This window comes from Centruroides vittatus, unplaced genomic scaffold, assembly GCF_030686945.1.
Source record: "Centruroides vittatus isolate TY-2023 unplaced genomic scaffold, ASM3068694v2 contig_400, whole genome shotgun sequence".
Classification (NCBI taxonomy): Eukaryota; Metazoa; Arthropoda; class Arachnida; order Scorpiones; family Buthidae; genus Centruroides; species Centruroides vittatus.
In genome coordinates, this window is record NW_027122215.1 from 4,112,095 (window position 1) to 4,130,573 (window position 18,479).

The following is an 18,479-nucleotide window of genomic DNA, read 5'->3' on the forward strand; positions in this document are numbered from 1 at the left end:
CGGACACTCAAGGTTTATATCAAACTGCCGGGTAGAAACCATGAATCGTGGAAGGAAGTTGTCCAATGATCGGTGGAAGATTGAATTCGTCGTCGATTTTGACTTTTCTTACTCTCTGGGTAAGAGTCTCGTTACGTTTAGTAACCAGGGACCGACCACTCGGAAAGCGTGATTAAGGGAGAACGACCAATCAAAATGGATGAAAGAAAGAACGGAGATTGATATACCGTATTTTACGGACGCACCTGAATTTTGGAGGCAATTTTTCAAAGAAAAAAGTGCGTCTTATAGTCCGTAAAATACGGTAATCTCCGACAATCGAGGATACCTGGCACTCGGTTAACGTTCCGAATAACCAAAACGCCGTGTGTCAACGCGCAAAAAAAGGAAAGAAAAAAAAAACAGTTTCTCGTCTATTATGCCAACCTGTAACCCGTGCCACTTCGGACTTAGTCCATGTCCCCGATTCCAACGGACGAAGTCTCCCCGTGCCTTACAGACTAGTCAACGCCACTGTTCTGGGGCCACCTTCGATCGACCATCAACGAATCACATCGATGCTCAGGATGTCCGAACGGCTGATTGGCCTAAAGCAAACTATTTTGTACGTAGTATATGTTTATTTTATGTTAAAATAAACGGTTTTTGTCAGATACTTGTCGTCTTTGTCTCTACAGCCACCACCCGTGTACGAATGGACCCTAGACCATTACTGACGCGCAATTAACTGATTGCCCCTGGAAGTCGGCTTCTTACAGAAACACAGCTTCCCTATCATCAAATGTCACGACACGCCACTGTAATAACATCATCTCATTTTATTTTAATTTACTTTATTACTGTTAATAATCTCTATGTCTTCTTATTTATTTTATATTATATTCAAAATATCTGAACATTTTACTTGGTTTCCCATAACAATGTGTTTTTGTTCATTTCTCCTGAACACGAGTGAGATAACTCAAAAGTACTTGAACAGTTGTTTATATACTCCATTAAAGCATATCTCATAGTTTTAGAATAAATAATAAAATGTTAAATGTATCAAAGATAAACTGTAATGATTATTTTTCTAATAAGTTGATAATATTTAAAATGAACGCAAATTCAACTTATATTTTTTGTGATCAACTCATAACATGGAAAAATAATTCATTATAGTGGATCAAATATGTATTCCAGAAATACAAATAGTACATTAGAAACAATACTAGATATAAATGTAAATGATTTTATGGAATATGGATAAAAAAATACGGTTAAAGTGTACCTAGGTAACCCCAATGGCGGCGCTTCTGTTAGGTTAGGTTAGATTAGATTAACTATATTTTTAATAGACATTTCCTTTTTTTTCTTTTGTTCAATAACTACTGTGAATCAATAACTAGTGACGTTTTAGCACATGGTGGCTTGCCGGCAGCTCCCCTCCGAGAGGTCAGTCGGGAGCACAAACAGTCAGAAGCGCGGCCATAGCACCACGGCATTGGGGGTAACCCCAATGGTGGTGCTATGGCCGCACTTCTGACAAAAGAAAAAAAAGGAAACGTCTATTAAAAATATAGTTAATCTAATCTAATCTAACCTAACCTAACAGAAGCGCCGCCATTGGGGTTATTACCTAGGTGTACTTTGACCAAAAATACTTATTCTGTTGATTAACCTGAAAACCTAACATATTTGTCCTTTCGGATATTTCTTTTTGGTGTTTCAGAAAGTCTGTCACATTCTACACACTTTAAAACGTTTAAATTCCACAATTTAAATTGTTTCATGTATACATTATGATATTAAAAACTCTCAGAATAGAAATTTTCATGTTCACCATCGTGAAAATGCAACGATCACGCTCAAATACTTGCATGTGTAATCTGTCAATGAAGCTATATTTAAATTTAACATTATAATATATTGTAAATAATATACCTTAAATACTGATCTAGATTTTTCGTTAATGACGAGAATTCCTTAATTACTTCTTTAATGTTAGGTTTATCCGGCATCTTTCGTTTTACACGTGATTCTTCTAGTGAAAATAAAGTTTCTCTGCGCCACCTAACGCTAAAAATAGATAAAACATTTTATATCACAAAAATTATTAAATTTTTTAAATTTTGGATAAAAACTTTTCCTGCAGAAAATATATTTTATATAAATTCTATCTATTATTTCTCGACACACAGCCTATGACATATGTTTAAAAATAACACAAGAACAGTGGTGTATCCAGAAATTTGAGAATATGGATGCTACTCAAGAAGTTTCGGAAGAGTAAGGCACGTGTCCCTTTGTTGTTTTTCGGAAAAGGTTACTTAATTACCTTAGAATGTCATTAGTTGCCGAATCTTACTTAATGGAAGTCATGGGATATGCGTTATTATATTTATTTTCATTTTAAAGTAACAATGCTGATTACTTTGGTATCAAGGAGGTTCTGCAGCACTATAAGCATATGGAGTATTTGTCGCCGATAAAATTCGTCCGATGCGGATGAAGGAAATCCAGTCGGGATATCAATATCCTTTCCTTTATTTATATTTTATACAATAACGTATAATACAATATGACTACAATTGGCGCCGGCCGAAGTTGGAGTTGTTCGTGTTTTAAGATGTCCGCTCTCCGTAGTCGCTGGTCAGGAAGTGCGTGACCAGTTCGAAGTTCACCGTTTTCCTTTTTTCTGCGCCCTCTGTCGGTTCGAATCGGCCCTTGCCGACGGGCGCCACAAGCACAATCTGGATATGCCCCTGTACTAGAATATAGAAATTCAGGCGGATAGCCGCAAAAACTCAGCTTCGGCTTTCCTTTCTGGAATAACGTTTATAATGTTTTTGTTTTTTTTTTCTTCTTCTTTTTGAACTCTCTCGGTTACGGCCGGATGGCCGAGCGGTCAAGGTGGCAGCCTACCGCTCTGGGGGACCCGGGATCGGCTCCGAACGGGTCGAAAATCCCCAGGAATTTTTCGGGGGGTGGTCCGTTCGGATATGTCGGGCCCCGTCCCTCACCACCCGGTCACCCCATTGTGGACCTGGCCGAACCCATAATGGGCCTTCTAAAAGAGGCCCTCTTAGTGCCCACAGGGCGGAAAGAGTTAAAAAAAAAAAAAAAAAAAGAACTCTCTCGGTCTATGGGCACTAAGAGGGCTTGTTTAATCAATCCCATTGTGGGTTCGGCTAGGCTCAGATGAAGATGAAACGGCTGCCCTCTAGGGATTCTGCGTTGTGCAGCAGCTTCTAAATCCGTTTGCAGAAGCTATAAATGTCTCTGTGGATCTTTAGACAGAATACTGAATAGCTCATTCTCCGCCTCTGAGCTTCCGCTTGACCCCGACACAATGACCTTTTCAAGCCTCAGTGCTGAGTGATTTTATCCAACCATTAAAATTAATAGAAACATTTATTTTATGGAATGAAAATCCTAGCCGATAAACATATATCTATATTATTGAAATCAGAAAGTTATGGGTATTTTCAAAAAATACTGAATAATTGACAAATTTAATTATTCCAATCTAATCTGTTTTCAAAGCACACTTACTACGCTTCAGTAACAATATCGTTGGTTTTAATCCTTTCCGCTATAGGTTGAATTTAATTAATGAGAAATTGGTTAGTTCTTTGTTTAATTCTCGAATACATTTTAAATTCTATATAAGAGTAACTACTGATATATACAATTCAAAGTTTTCGAGATATAATAATAAATAAAATAAAACAGAAGATTTTGAATACCATAAGAGAGATTAGATGGCCGAATAGCAGAACTTTTAAGACGTCAAGCCTACCGTTCTGGGAAATCCGAAATCTGGACGAATCGAAAAATTCAGAATATTTCTCACGGGTGGTCAGTCCCAGATTTATCGAGCCTCGTCCTTCATCAACAGGCCATCCTATTGTATACTTGACGGAACCCATATGGCGTTATTGTTGTTTAAAAATTAATATAAATAACAAACTTTTATATTTTTTAAATTCTCCATCCTGTTGGTACTAAGAAGGCATTTTTCATACCCATTGTAGATTTGGCCTAGCCTACAATGCGGTGGCCGGGTGGTGAGCATCAGGATGCGATATATCCGGGACAGACCACCCCTGGAAAATTCCCGAGGTTTTCTAACTGCCTGGATTCGATCCCGGGTCCTCCAGAGTGGAAGGCCTATGCCTTAACCGTCTCGATCATCTGGCTGCCATAAAAATAAAATTAGAAAAGTGATAATTAGCAATAAAATTGAATGAATAGTTAATGATTTGTGCACTGAAATAAATTCAGTATTAAAATATGATACTGTTGACAGAATTTAGAGGACTTTCTGCCTTCTTTTGTTGTGTATACTACATTATATAGTTATATGGAGAGATAAATTTATAGACTCAGCTTTATAAAATAAAATAATAAAACATTTAAAAAATACGAACATCTCATGCATACAAGCAAGAAACATTAATGTATTTCAATATATATGTTTGTATTGAAATTAATAATATGCTTATAAATATATATTTATGTGCCTTAAAATGTCGTAAATAATTCTGTGGCTTGGAGTATATAAGCATATTAATCTGTCAATAGAATCATATTTTAATACTGAATTTATTACTATATTATATATATATAATATAGTAATAAAATTCAAGATATTACTGTAAATCAAATTTTTAATTTAAAAAATTTGTTTATTAAATGTATGTAATATTCTCAACACTTATTTTGATAACTAATTTAAGTGAAAATTTTTTATATCGTTAATTAATCGACGTTAAGACACCATTATTAAATTAATACAGGTAAGAATCGTTGGATGAAAGAATACAGGCTTAAGATTTGAAGTCTGAATAGAGGAGAATTCATATTTATCAACTTAAATCAATGGTTGAATTACGAACTTCTTATTGTAAATTCTCATGTTCATTCACAATGATTATATATTATTATTTCCGCAAATTTTATTATATTTCAAATAGAAAAATGATTCAAGACAAAGAGAATAAGCATTTATCTTATTGAAAGAAACATATATAATGTCTTTGGTTTGAAAGATGATAATGGCGACTTCTAACTTCCTGTTTAAAAAGTTGGTTTGTCATTTTAAATAAACTTTTAACTGCTTATTCAACGTTTTACCATTTTAAGAACAGAAAAAAATGACAATATCCTTGATTACATTTTAAAATTTTAGGAAATTAAAAGCAAATCTTAACGAAAAATTTATGTTTTGATTTCCATTCTTATACTGTAATATCCCTGAAAATTATTGTTCTCATTGATTCTGTCAGTAAAAATAAATAGAATAAATAAGTTAATAGTAAAAATAAACTTCTGTTTGTGCGGGTGTAATAAATATTTTAATCTGTTCTAATAAAATCTATTTATAAAAGTCCCAAATGAGTAGTACCAGAAACGTCCGTGACCAATTCCCGGTTGGGTATAAATCGGCTTTGATTTTAATAGAACTGGACTCAATTAAGTAATTATAAAATTAAAATTTATTTAGTGAAAATTATAAATATATATCTAATCATGTTCACTAATCAGGCTTGTCGAATAAATGAGATTTTAATACTATTAAATCTCTTTATTTCATATCAGTTATTAATCGATTTATAAGTTTGAATAATAACAATAGTATTTATAAATAATTAAAGATAAATTTAATTAAATCTTAATATCAGTTAATATTTTTTATATGAAAAAATAACAAAATTTTATATAATTATTTTGTTTCGTTATTATTAAAAATTTTAATATTTTAGTAATAATAATTTCAAAATATTGCAATTTATTTTCCAAAGATGGCGCTAAAATATTAATTTACGTCACATATTATAAAAGGAATATGGTTTGTTAAAATTACTAAAATCTGATTCGTCGTTATTTCTTCCTAATAATTTTAATTGAAACGTCAAGAAATTGCGTTTAAAAATATTAAAACAAAATAAATAGTAATTTAAATTATAAAAAAAGTTTTAAAAATTAAACAAAGCTATCAACAAATTAAAATTGAAATTTATTTACCAATCAAACAGAAGAAAAATTATAAAAATAAAAATCAAATAAAAGAAATGAGAATTTTAAAAAATAATACATCAATTATCAATAAGATAAATTTTAAATCAATAATAACTCTCAATTCTAGCAAATATTTCCAAAAATTTATTTTAATTATTAAAAAAAAAAATCTAATTAAAAACTTAAATATTCTACTTTATAAAATTAAATTCAATTATTAAATTAAAGAAAAAAAAATTAGTCGAGTCTAACTTTATTATTCATTTAATAATTTAAATGAAGAGGATTTATTATTTTAAAATTCAAAAGTTCTTCATCTTTAAAAAATTTCCCATTTTCTAAAATTATATATTTGCAATAAATATTACATTTATTAATCTTCTAATAAATAAAAAAAATCAGCAAGTATTATATTTCAATTGTTAAAGTTTTATAAAAAGATTTTTATTATAAATATTAAATAAGATAACAAACAGATAGTATCTCATTACAGTTAAAATATAATAAATTTAATTTTTATAATATTTTTTTATTTGTATTAGCAAGTATATAGATTTTATAAACTTAAATAAATAAATAATATATACATATAAAGTGAGTTTATAATAATCTGAATTTTGAAACTTTTCTTATATTAGTGTAAATTGTAGACAGCAGATGGCAGCAGATAAGTATTTATATTTTAAAATTTTACAACGCTATTTATGTTAAACCGAGTTAATTTTTTTTTTTTTTAATTCTTTGATAATATAATTTTGTTTAATTTTTAAAATTTTTTTAATATTAAAAACAAAGTTATTTATATTTATTAGAAATTATTTAAATTTTATTTTATTTTATTTTAATTTTTCTTAATATATTAACAAAAATATGATTTAGAAAAGTTTTTACCGATTAATATTCTCCCCTTATAAGACTATTTGCATATTTATAAAGGAAAAATATTATTTATTTTATAATTAAAATATCGTACCAATAGATGGCACTACAAACGTTACTTCATTTACAATTTTATTATTTATTATATTATTAATTTTTTATTGCTAAATAAAATTTAAAAAGCATTAAATAAATTATATAATATTTAAAATATTTTCACCATTAATTTGTATTTTTGAAATAATTTTATTCGAGAAATTTAATAACTTAAATTTTTAATTTTATGTTATTTTCTACTTTATGTATAAGAACAATATAATAAAAATGCAGAAATAAATCTTTTAAAAAATTCTAAATTATTTATTTATAATTATACATAATCTAGAGGCTACTAACTAGCTATTATTCTTCCGTATTCAGTTGTAAAATGTAGAATAATGTGGCATCCATACCCAAGAGAAGTTGGAATTATGAGCAAAAAAATGTGCACTTAAATATATTTTATAATTTAAATTCTAAAATAATAATTTTTTTAAATGTTTATCGCCTCTTCTGCTAGTCGTAGGAAGTCATAAAATGCTTTATCCTACGCTATTTCTGTCCACAAGCGATTTTGTTAAAGTCCAAAATTGAAATTTCCAACGCTTCCTCCTCCTAGAAATCCTATTTTATAAATATATTTTGTGCATTCCGCGATGGAATTTCACTTCCGATCTCTCGCTTCGGCTATCTAGTTTATTTTAAAAAATAATATATATATATTTATTTATTTAAAATCCTCCTTAAATCTTACTCTATAAATTTAATCTTAATTATGTAGCACGTGATAGAAACAGTCGTTTTTTTTTAATATCAACCCAAATTAACGCCTGTTTTTACAAAATTATTTTTCCTGTTTCCTTCATTAATTCTACCCAAAATCTAAAGTATAGACTATATTTTATATATTGTAACGCCTTTAAACATTGGAGAAGGAATTCACAGCCTAGAACGTCATTTAATGTTTAGTATTCCCCCAAATAAGCTACATAATTAATCCTTTAAACGTTGTTTCCCATATTTAACGCTAAAAATTCTTCTACGAGAAACTTTATTGCTAAATTTCGCTGCATCCAATTTCCTCATTAACTGATTAAACTCCATCATTAGCATTTTGTGGATTGGTTCCCGCACATAACGTTTTTTTTTTTTTTTTTCTTTCTTTTTCTTTTTTTCTTTCAATATGGCGGCTTGAGTTTTCGTTGTTTAACACGTTCGAAATCCAAATTTTACCCCTTTTTGCGGGGTAATGATCAGTTAACAAATTTGCGATTATTATAGATAGCATTTCACCTCAATTTAGCGTTTTAATTAATTAAATTTTCTTCTAGCTAATACTAAAAAAAATTTTTTTTTGGTGTTAAAAAGGCGAAAGTTTTCTTATTATAATTGTCAACATGATGAAAATTTTCACAAGGAAAAAAATACTTAATTTAATTTTCTTATTAATTGGTTAAATTTCTAACGGCAATTTTTTTCTATTTCTCGCTTATAACGCGTTTTTCACTATAGTAGTTTTTTTTAATTCACATTATTAGTGTCTTAATTTAATTTTTAATTTTTTTTTTAAATTCAAATTTCGCCGATTTAATAAATTTACTACACTTCTAGAGGTTGCACATTACTCGATATAACATTTAATTAATTAAAATTTACGTTTTAAACATAAAGAACGTTATATAATGTAAATCTTGTATGCCTACTCTTAGTAAAGTAGAATTTTTCTATTAAGCTGTATAAAAAAAAATAATTAAAATAAGGCATATGTAATGTCATTAAATTAATAAAATTTACAGTTAATTAATTTTTTAAAAATTCTTTTATTGTTTCCCGCGTATAACGTTTTTCCGATACATCGCGCTGTTTATATCAATTTACTAATCTTTTATAACAATAAGTAAAACTGAATTTTGTAGTGTTAAACGTGTAACTTTACCCGATATAACGTTATAATTGGTTTAGTGGAAGAAAAAAATCTTCGAATTGTTTTTTTTCTTCCTTTTCTTCCATCGGACGTGTTCCAACACGTCCGATGGAAGAAAAGGAAGAAAAAAAACAATTCGATTTTTCAATTCGGCACGTAAAAATCGAATATTTTCTTCTACTAATTACTAATCACATGAAAATTTCCCGAAAGTTTAAAATCGTTTTCAGTAATTTAACCGCATAATCAAACCGGTAAAAATTTCCGATATATTTTGTAAATTGGAGAAACCGAATTTTTTCCAACAACCGGGCGATTTTCGAGCAAACGAATCGAGACAAGCTAAGAAGAAGAAGGAAAGGGGGAAAAAAATGGAAGAAGAAAAAAATCAAAACGATCGAATTTCATCGTCGACTGTGAAAAACACCTCGAGGCCTTGCATGTCACCTTCAAACTGCCTCTTACCACAAAGATCCGGAGTCTCCATTAAGGTTACCGTCGTGGTTGCTAGGAAACGATGCCGCGTTATCAGGGGAGGAAAAGAGGGGGGATTCGTCGTTTAATTGAATCACGTGCAACGGCCGCATCAGAACTGTCGACCGAGAAAGTATTAATTATCGGTCAATGTGAAAACGCGGATCGAGAAGGTGAGATATTAAAAAAAATTATAAGAATGATAATAAAAAAATATATATATATATATATATATATATATATATATACATACACATATCTAGCTTATTAACGAAAATCATACTAGACGTAAACAGGTTCGTATCCAACAAGTTATAACCCCCCTAACGGATATAAATTTAAAGGGGTCGCGTTAGGTTCAATTCGAGTAACGTTCATTATTCGAAAGGATCCTAAACCGGGCACGCGATCGCGTCATTAAGCTTTGTTATTGTATTGTTATGTTTAATGGTCATTCCCCGTTTTTGCGTCGCTGGCTTTTTCGAGGTTTTTTTTTTACCATTTTTTTCCTCCTTTCTTTTTTTTTTCGTAATATTGCTTAAATTAACGAGTACGAGATGGCGCTACGATGTCGTCGAGAGTAACGGTTCGATAACGAAGGACCATTGTGCGGTCTGACGGACCAATTAACGATAACCAACGAAGCTTAACGGCTCTGGGACATTTCGCGGTTTACGGTGACGAGGGGAAGCGCGAGGGGGATTAAATATACGGTTGTGACGTCATCGGCGGAAACTTAAAGAAACGAAGAACGACGAACAGATAAGGATCTGTTCCATTGGTTGTCTTAGGGGACATACTACTAGTTTGTGATTTGCGTGACAAATCTAGTCACGCACGTATGTAGGTCTTGATGCGTGAGTCACGATACGAACGTGAAGATGTCAAGTATTCCGCCGTTTGACGGATACAATCCAGCTTTGTATTACGCGATGGAGATTAGCGTTTGGTGAATCCAGAATTTGAGGAATTTCAAGAAAGAAGAAAAAGAAAAAAACAATAAAGTCAAGTTCGTTCTATTATCGACGATATCGGAACGAAATTATACAACTACAAAGTTACTATTTTACCATTTAAATTTGGGAGGAACGGTCGTAATTTACGTTTGTTTCCAAGTATTACGGACGTGAAAATTGGTTAATAGATTAGAAAAAAAAAAAAATCATTATACGTTATATTTACGACTCGGAAATCTTCGATCTTTAATGGTTTCTACTATTATCGAGTCCGGATATCGTACTATTTCGGGACCTTTTTTTTTTTTTTTTTTTAAGCGATAAAATTTATTATATGCCAAAAAGTTAAGCCAAATTTAACAGGAAAACGGAAACGAAAATACATCGTGCAGATTTTATACTTGAGAAATTCTTCCGTCGATGCCAAAATTGCTTAAACTTTTATCCGAATCAAAAAAGTAAATAAATAAATAAAAAAAGATCTTTTTCTCTGGAGGGAGGTGATATATATACTTCTTTAACTCCCCGGAAAATCCAGAAATCTGTAAATCCATCCTCCCTAAACTCGCAAAATATCAACGATGGATAGAACTACATTACCATTTTGGGTATGAGTCCGTCGCCGACTACCACCGTTTATCGAATATTACGCGTAGAGTAAAATATTTTTTTTCTTTTATTAAAAAATCGATCGGGACAAAATTAGCAAATTTGAAGAAGGAAAAGCCGTTAGTAAGAAGATTCCGCAGATTTCCTCTTATTCCACAGAGTCCAGTTTCATCAGCTGAGGAAAGAAAAAGTCTTTTGTTGTAATTTATGATCGTTCTAAAGACAAAATCGATTTTGTATCTTATGACTTCACAACCAGATGGAGTGGTGTATATATTTATCATCAGAGTTTTTGATAATAGATCAATATTAAGGGTTCCAACCTTAAACTTTAAAATTTATCTCTCATTCTTCCAATAATTATCTTTTTTCCTCCCCTCCTACGTCTGTGCAAAAAAAGAATAATAATAATTTTTTGGGAAATTTTTCATTTTCTACGTAAAAATTTTGATTTTTGGCTTAATAAATGAATGTATAGATTTCTTGTAATTAATTTTCGAGCACGTATTTTACTTCTTTCCCCGTATTTTCTTTAATAATTTAAGTATATAGCCTACGCCGCTCTCCCCTCTTATATATAATGAGTTTTAAAAGTTGTCGTTAAAATAAAAACTTTTAAATTCAAATTAATGTAAATTCTAGTTTGAAAACTTTTATTTAAATTATAGGCCTATATAAGTTGGATATTTATATAGATCTTTTATATAGTAAAATTTTGTTACGTTAAAATCGTGATGGCTACAAAATCTATAATTGCTACTAATTTGATTCCCGTAGCAATTTATCAAAATTAAAACTATTTCAAAATTCAAAAACAATTTAATAAAATGTTATAAATTTTATATTATACGAAATTTTCTACTAAGAAGACATTATCTTATTGCTGACGGCCGATAAAGACCGATATAAATTACAAAAATGTATGGTTCGATTTCGAGTGCGGTCGTGTGTCTGTCGGTGAAATTTTTACGTCAGCTTACCTTCCACCCAATCGATTATTATCAAAATTTCCATACTATTAGTTCGATGCTATTTCTAAGAGCTTTCTTTTTTTTAGTTCTACGTCTTCAGAACTGTACGGGGCAAAGTTACCCGCTGGAAAAGGGCCAATGTCATTAATTTAGTAAATATTTCTTTAATGGTCACTCTAACGTTCGATTAATTTTTTTTTATTATTCATTTTGAAAAGAAATAATTTTTCTAAAGCTAAACTGATGCTGAAAGTTTATCATTTAGAGAAGATCCGCATCTAGGATGGTGATCGTGTGTAGAAATTTTCTCACAAGAAAATTGCTATAATATCTATCCTATAGGATATTTATAGTTCTGTATTATGTCAAAATATAATCTTCCAAATTTTAAACATTTAACTAAATATTAGCTTCTCTAATTTTCTTTTATCGATAAACCTATAAATATCTCTATAATTCATTCTTACATTTTAACATTATAAAGTATAATAAACGTTTATAGCCATTAGAATAACAATAACTGTTCAAAAAGAACGTAAATTCAGATAATAATTACACAATTTAAATATATATCTTTCATAATCGCTTTAAATATCGCTGGTACAAGCTATGTAATCAAATACATCGATAATTGCAGTTTAAAAATTATTATTGGAAAAGTGAAATATATTATATTTTCAGGGACTTCCAAGCAAAATATTTTCTCATAAAACAGTCACTATTGAAGGCAAAATAAATCATTTTCAGCGCATTCTTTGCCGAAAAGCAAACAAAATATTTCTCGTAAAGCTTGCTGTATTGATACCAAAATATTTCTTGGAAAGCATTCCGTATCGATGGGTAAAACATTTCTGATAAGGCTGTCCGTATTGATGAACAAAATATTCATCAGGAGATTGACTTATCGATGAAACAGAAATATATATATATCCCACATGTTTTCTTATGAACCTAAATCAAATGAAAAAAGTTTATTCAAATGATTTCATTCTCCAAAATATTTCGAATGAAATCGTTTAAATGCTTATTTTATAGGCTACAGAATAATTTTAAAAGATTGTGTACGTTAAAAAAGCTAGAAGTAAAAAGATAAAAAGCCAGGAAATAAAAAATATAAAAAATAAACTCTCGGGACTAGCTATTATATATATTTAACGGTTTTAAATAAATTTTTTTCTGAGCAAAATAAAACGGCATTTGAACAAAACCCTTCCACAAGAGGAACCGAAATGTTCTATAAAAACATTCACACTGGAGGCGATAACTCAGAAGATCGTACTCGCATTATTAATCCAGCAAAACCTTATTAGACTTCTGCAGACTTTATAAACAAAACCGCAAAACGTAGGTGCTAAGAAAAGAGATAAAAAAAAAAAAAGCAAAAGAAAAAAAGGGAGGAAAAATTAACGATTGCAGCTCTCCTCCCATCGTCTAGCAAACGTTGTTGATCGATTCTAGTTTTACGCGCGATGTTCTTGCGCTATATCCGGTGCATCGCGTCACATTGGAATCCGTTGGGCGGAGATTCTAGACCGCTACCACACCGAGTGATTTATTGTCCCCCGCGAGGGCCAAAAGGACGCCTACAGCAACCCGCTAGCCTCTCTCCCTTGTCCCTTAACGAGTGTAGCAGCTGGGACGTCGAAGTGCAGGCCGTCAATTTAACGCCTGCTCGCTATCGGCGCTTATCGCAATGGACGGAGGAGAATGACGGTAGCCCGATAGTCAGGTTGCTCTCGATCCATCGATGACCATTGCCCCCGCTCGAGTTCGGCCTGAAAGCGAATAGATTGCTCCCCGTTCTAGTCCCGACGCCGCTGATATTTTCTAATTTGTAATTTTCACACGCTACCGCTCGCCCGGCGTGATTATTTCTTTTTTTTTATCCCGCCTTTTTATAGTTTCCGCGGCTCCTGCGCCGCACTCTCTATTAACGCCTCTCCCCGAAATGTGACTAATATAAAGCCACCCTCCCTCGCCGAGCGGTAAAGAGAGAATTGAAGTAGTCGGGGTAAAACGGGACGGAATATAAAATGCTTACTACTTTCAGCCGAACGACGAAATCGACTGTGGGAGGGTGGTTCGATTGGCTTAGTTATATAATTCGTAATTTGAATACATCCTAGCGCGTTTTGGCTATCGATCCGTCTGTCGATCCGTCGGTTCTCTTGGCAACTTGGGTGGTATTTTGCAACCGCCGTTTCCGCGAAAATGCTTACGAACCAAATTCGGTATGCAGCGTGTAGTACCGGAGCTGTAACGGCGCGAAAACAAATTAAGCTGACACATTTTCACTTTGGTAGTTACCCCATCGAATCCTGTAATCTCGCCGCTCCCTGCGAAAATATAAAAGAGGACATAAAAATCTAAGATTTCGTAGCGGAAAGAGGGGGAGAGAAAGAGAAGCGAGAAGAAGAAGAGAGGAGAAAAGAAAGAAAAAAAAAATCGCTAGTAAATTCGAGTTTACGAAAGATGTACGAAAGTGATGCAGCATCGATTGAAAATCTAATCAAACGCCCGAAGGCAAAGCAGCAGTCCTCAGGTCGGTACGTAAACCCGCTAATTGGCGGCGTCTAACTCAGGCATGTTTTTTAGCAGTCCTCGACGTCGGAAGCCCTTAGTAAATGCCGCGGTATTTTTTTCTTCTTTCTTTCTCTCTCATCTGCCGTTGCTTTCCCCCTCTTTTTGATTTCCATGCTCCTTATTTCCTGGAACCTAACGCCTTGATCGCCTCACGCCGCTACCGACCACTTGTTAATTTTCTTACGCTTTTGAAGAAGCTGATTTTTAAAGTATTCTCCGAAAATATTTTTCGGTACTTATTTATTTATTTATTTTTTTATTACAAGCTTTCACCATATAAATTCGTCGCCTAAGATATATGAGAGTAAATTACAGTTTATCGTTTAATTTCTATCGTCTCGCTTGGGACTACTTTAAATTATTTTTCTTTTTAACGTTTATTCGTTGTTATAAAGATTTTAGCGGGTTTTTTCCCCCGTCAATTTTTCGGGGTCTGCTCTGTACTATTATATTCTAGTTCGTAATTTGTTCGTCTTCAGACTATTTCTTCTTACTATACCTCTAGAATCTGTTTATTATCTTTCTCCGTTTTGCTCTTCTCGTGGTCTGTTCTGTTATTTTTCCACATCACATTTTTGTCTTCTCCGAGAACATTTTATTATTATTTTTTCCCTTCCATATTTTTTGTCGGCTCATGGAACAATTTATCTTTGCGTTTAGTACCTTTTCGATATTCTCATATTTTGTTCTTTTCCAGGCTCTTTCCATATTTCCTAGCATTTTGCCCCTCAATAGTAACGTCTCAAAATTCTTTTTTTTTTATGACATTTTGTCCCTTTTGAAATTCATTTCAATTTCGGGTGACATTATAGTCATTCAAATTTAAATATTCTCTTCAAACTGTTCGCGTTTAATATAATTTTTTTCAAAATTTTCTAATTCTTTTATATCTTTGCGAGCTTAAATTATATCATTTGTATAGTCTGATTTACAGAGACTTCTCATATTTCATTAATTATAAAATTAAAAACGTCTCTTTATACAATTAAAACAGATGAGATGCCGACCGTTAACTCATAGGAAGATGGAAGGAATCATCACTTAAATGCTTTTAATTGTGCTAATTAACATTCTAATTAAATTCTAGACTTCCGCTTTCATTTTTTACTCAAAAATTGTCCAAAATTAAGTTATAAATTTCTAAATTGCAAAGTTATTTAGGCGATATGGTGCAAAATGAAGCTATTAAGCGCATAAAAACGTTCGATTCCTCTTCAATTTATACCGAAACCCATAAGACTAGATTGATCTTAATCGTATATATGTAATCTTAGATCGATTTATGATTGATGCTCAAATTGGTAGAAAGCACATTGTAGCACAATGGGCACATTCTCAGAAATGTCAATCAATAGCGTAACTGCTCATTAATTCTTAGATGACAATAAGAAAAAAGCGAAAGAAAAAAATATATATCCGTCTGAGCCTATAGGCTACACTATGACCTATTTTAGTAAATCTATAATATAGATTTACTAAAATTCCTATATAGATTTCCGATAAGATAATATTATTATTTATAAATAAAGCCAATACATTAATACCTTCCCGCTTACAGGTAACACATAAATGCCTGTAGGTATATAAATATCTAATGAGTTTTGCCGTTTAATGTTTCAAAATTCATAAAAACAGACCAAAAATAATTAATTTCAGACTAGTTGTTTGAGACAAATAATGTTCTAGATATTTCATATAATATTTCCTACAGTACGTCTAGGAAATTAATTAATTAATTATTATTATTATTATTATCTGTCTGATCTGATTATCAGATAAGGATAATGTCATCTCCACTTTGAAGTTAAATTATAGTTTTTATGTAGAAAATGTTTTTAATTGTTTATTTTTAAGCTCATAAAATGATAATGTAACGCTTATATTTAATATTTATTTTCAAAAAGTACTATTTGGATTGATAAGATGTTGCAAGCATACAGGGAGTAAAACGGGTGTAAATATGCTAGCGAACATATAATAAGTAATAATGGGCCTGTAGAGGCCTATATTCATTAGTATAGACATAGTGTGATGAGAATTACAAGTCTAATTGACCTATATAGGTTAACAGATCATGGAGTGCTAGAACATTTAGTAGGTTACATATGTTACAGTGTTGCGTAGGAATATAAGAAATTATCGTAGATTTGAAAACTTAATTATTGTAATGAAATGATAAATTTATGAATCATTAAAAGTTGTCATCTCCTTTTATCCTGATTTATTACCTGAAAAACAAAGATAATATCTAGAAAAGGTTCCAGTTTAGTAATTAGCAGCCTCATTAACGAATCAATTACCAAAACCGAAACGTTAAATAATTGTGTGACGAAAACTAGACCACAAAAAGCTTGACATTTCGAGGATTTAGCCTGCTATTACACCCCATGCAGTTTCTAGTTCCGTTCAGAAATTAAACATTCCATTCACCGCACGTACGATTCTTTTGTAAAATTCCAAAGGGCTCCAAAATGCAGAAAAAGTTTTAATAAAAGTATTGGATCATCTTCAAATTCTTAGAAACTTTGAAAAGTTTAGTAGAGAGAAAGAGAGAGAGAGAGAAAGAGAAAAACCTTTCGAAAGTAGTTTAGTAGATTCGTCTTGATAAGGCCAAGGGATCACATATATAACAAGGCCTTTAAGTACAGTAGATCTCTATGCGTGCAAGATGGAATGGCTCATTAATATAAGCAAACATTACCTGCATTAAATTTATGGTTATTGTTTGTTGCGTTTACTACATCACTTTGCTCAGATTTTATCTGTCAGGATTGAAAAAAAGTGAATTTGTTCGTTTTAGTTTAAAAAATTGCGCTCATACTCGAGTTTAAAACATCGTTTTAAAGGATATAATACTTGTAATTTTAAAAATTTATTAAAATATCAAATTCGAAATATCTGTACTTGATATCTGCAATATAATTTTAATACAAACTTCGAATATGTTTCATGGGATGAAAATCGGTCATAGATAGATTTGTAACATTCTATCCTTTTTTTTTCAAGTTGAAAAAATAATTCCGAATGGGACATTTTTTCCTCAAACTGATTCTCAATTTCTCTTCCTTTCGTAACTGGAAAAGAGACAGGCGACGGATAGGGGTAGAAGAAAGAGGGGAAAGAGAGGGATTGTTACCATAGCAACCGCGTCAGTACTCAAATCGACAGAAGTTTCCAGATTACAGAGTCGGCTGTGTGTCAGTCTGGATTTTATTTATTATGTCTGTCTTGAAGTTTGCTTCTGACGAAACTTCGCAGAAAGTATTTTTCTACTTTACTTCTCCATTTTAGTTGCAATTCTTCTCAAATATATGAAACGAAAGGAACGAAGAAGGAAGGGGGATAATTAAAGAAGGAAGCGGTCTTGCCACTCTTTCCGATATCTAATTGAAACTTTCTCTATCGAAATTTGCACCAAAAAATTGCTTATAGGCCTACATTTCCTTACTCGAGTAACATCCTTAGGCCCCAAATTATATATTTCAGAGACCTGAATAGTACCTTTGATATATAGTCCTGCTGATGTGAAGCGCATAAAATGAATGTTATATTATACGTGTATCATCGAAACACGCAAAATTCATTATTAAATTAATTTTTTTATTATTAAAAATTAATAAAATTTTATGGGAGCTTTTTATTAAAAGAAATTACGTTTATTTTTCTACACTGTAGAGATAATTTTAAGTCCCGTTAATATTATAGTTAATAGATTTATAATCTATATAGTATCCAAATAAAATAACTTATACTTGTACAAATATCTTTTAAATTTAATTCAAATTCAGTTTATACTTACAAATTTCTGAGCTAGACTGTATTGTCTAGCTCAAATGCTCAGAAATTACTATATTATCAATTGTATTTTTATTATAATTTCTTCATAATAAAAATTACACCTTATAATAATTAGATAAAAGTCATAAACTTCTCTGAAAAACATTATAAACTTAACAATTTTAAATTTTATTCAGTAAATATGAAGCAAATTAGAGAATATCATAATCCATATTCTACTTAATTATCGGTTTTTATGGATTA

General features: G+C 31.2%; 1 protein-coding gene across 1 annotated transcript in view; it reads right to left on the minus strand.

Moving 5' to 3' along the window:
- The window catches only part of LOC136976474 (U3 small nucleolar ribonucleoprotein protein MPP10-like), a 49,350-nt gene extending 47,308 nt beyond the window's left edge, over window positions 1-2,042 (minus strand). The window contains exon 1 of the mRNA XM_067271766.1: window positions 1,924-2,042. Coding sequence (XP_067127867.1) covers window positions 1,924-2,000 — 77 coding nt within the window. The 5' untranslated portion in view covers window positions 2,001-2,042. The remainder of the gene's footprint in view (window positions 1-1,923) is intronic.
- Between the last annotated feature and the right edge of the window lie 16,437 nt (window positions 2,043-18,479).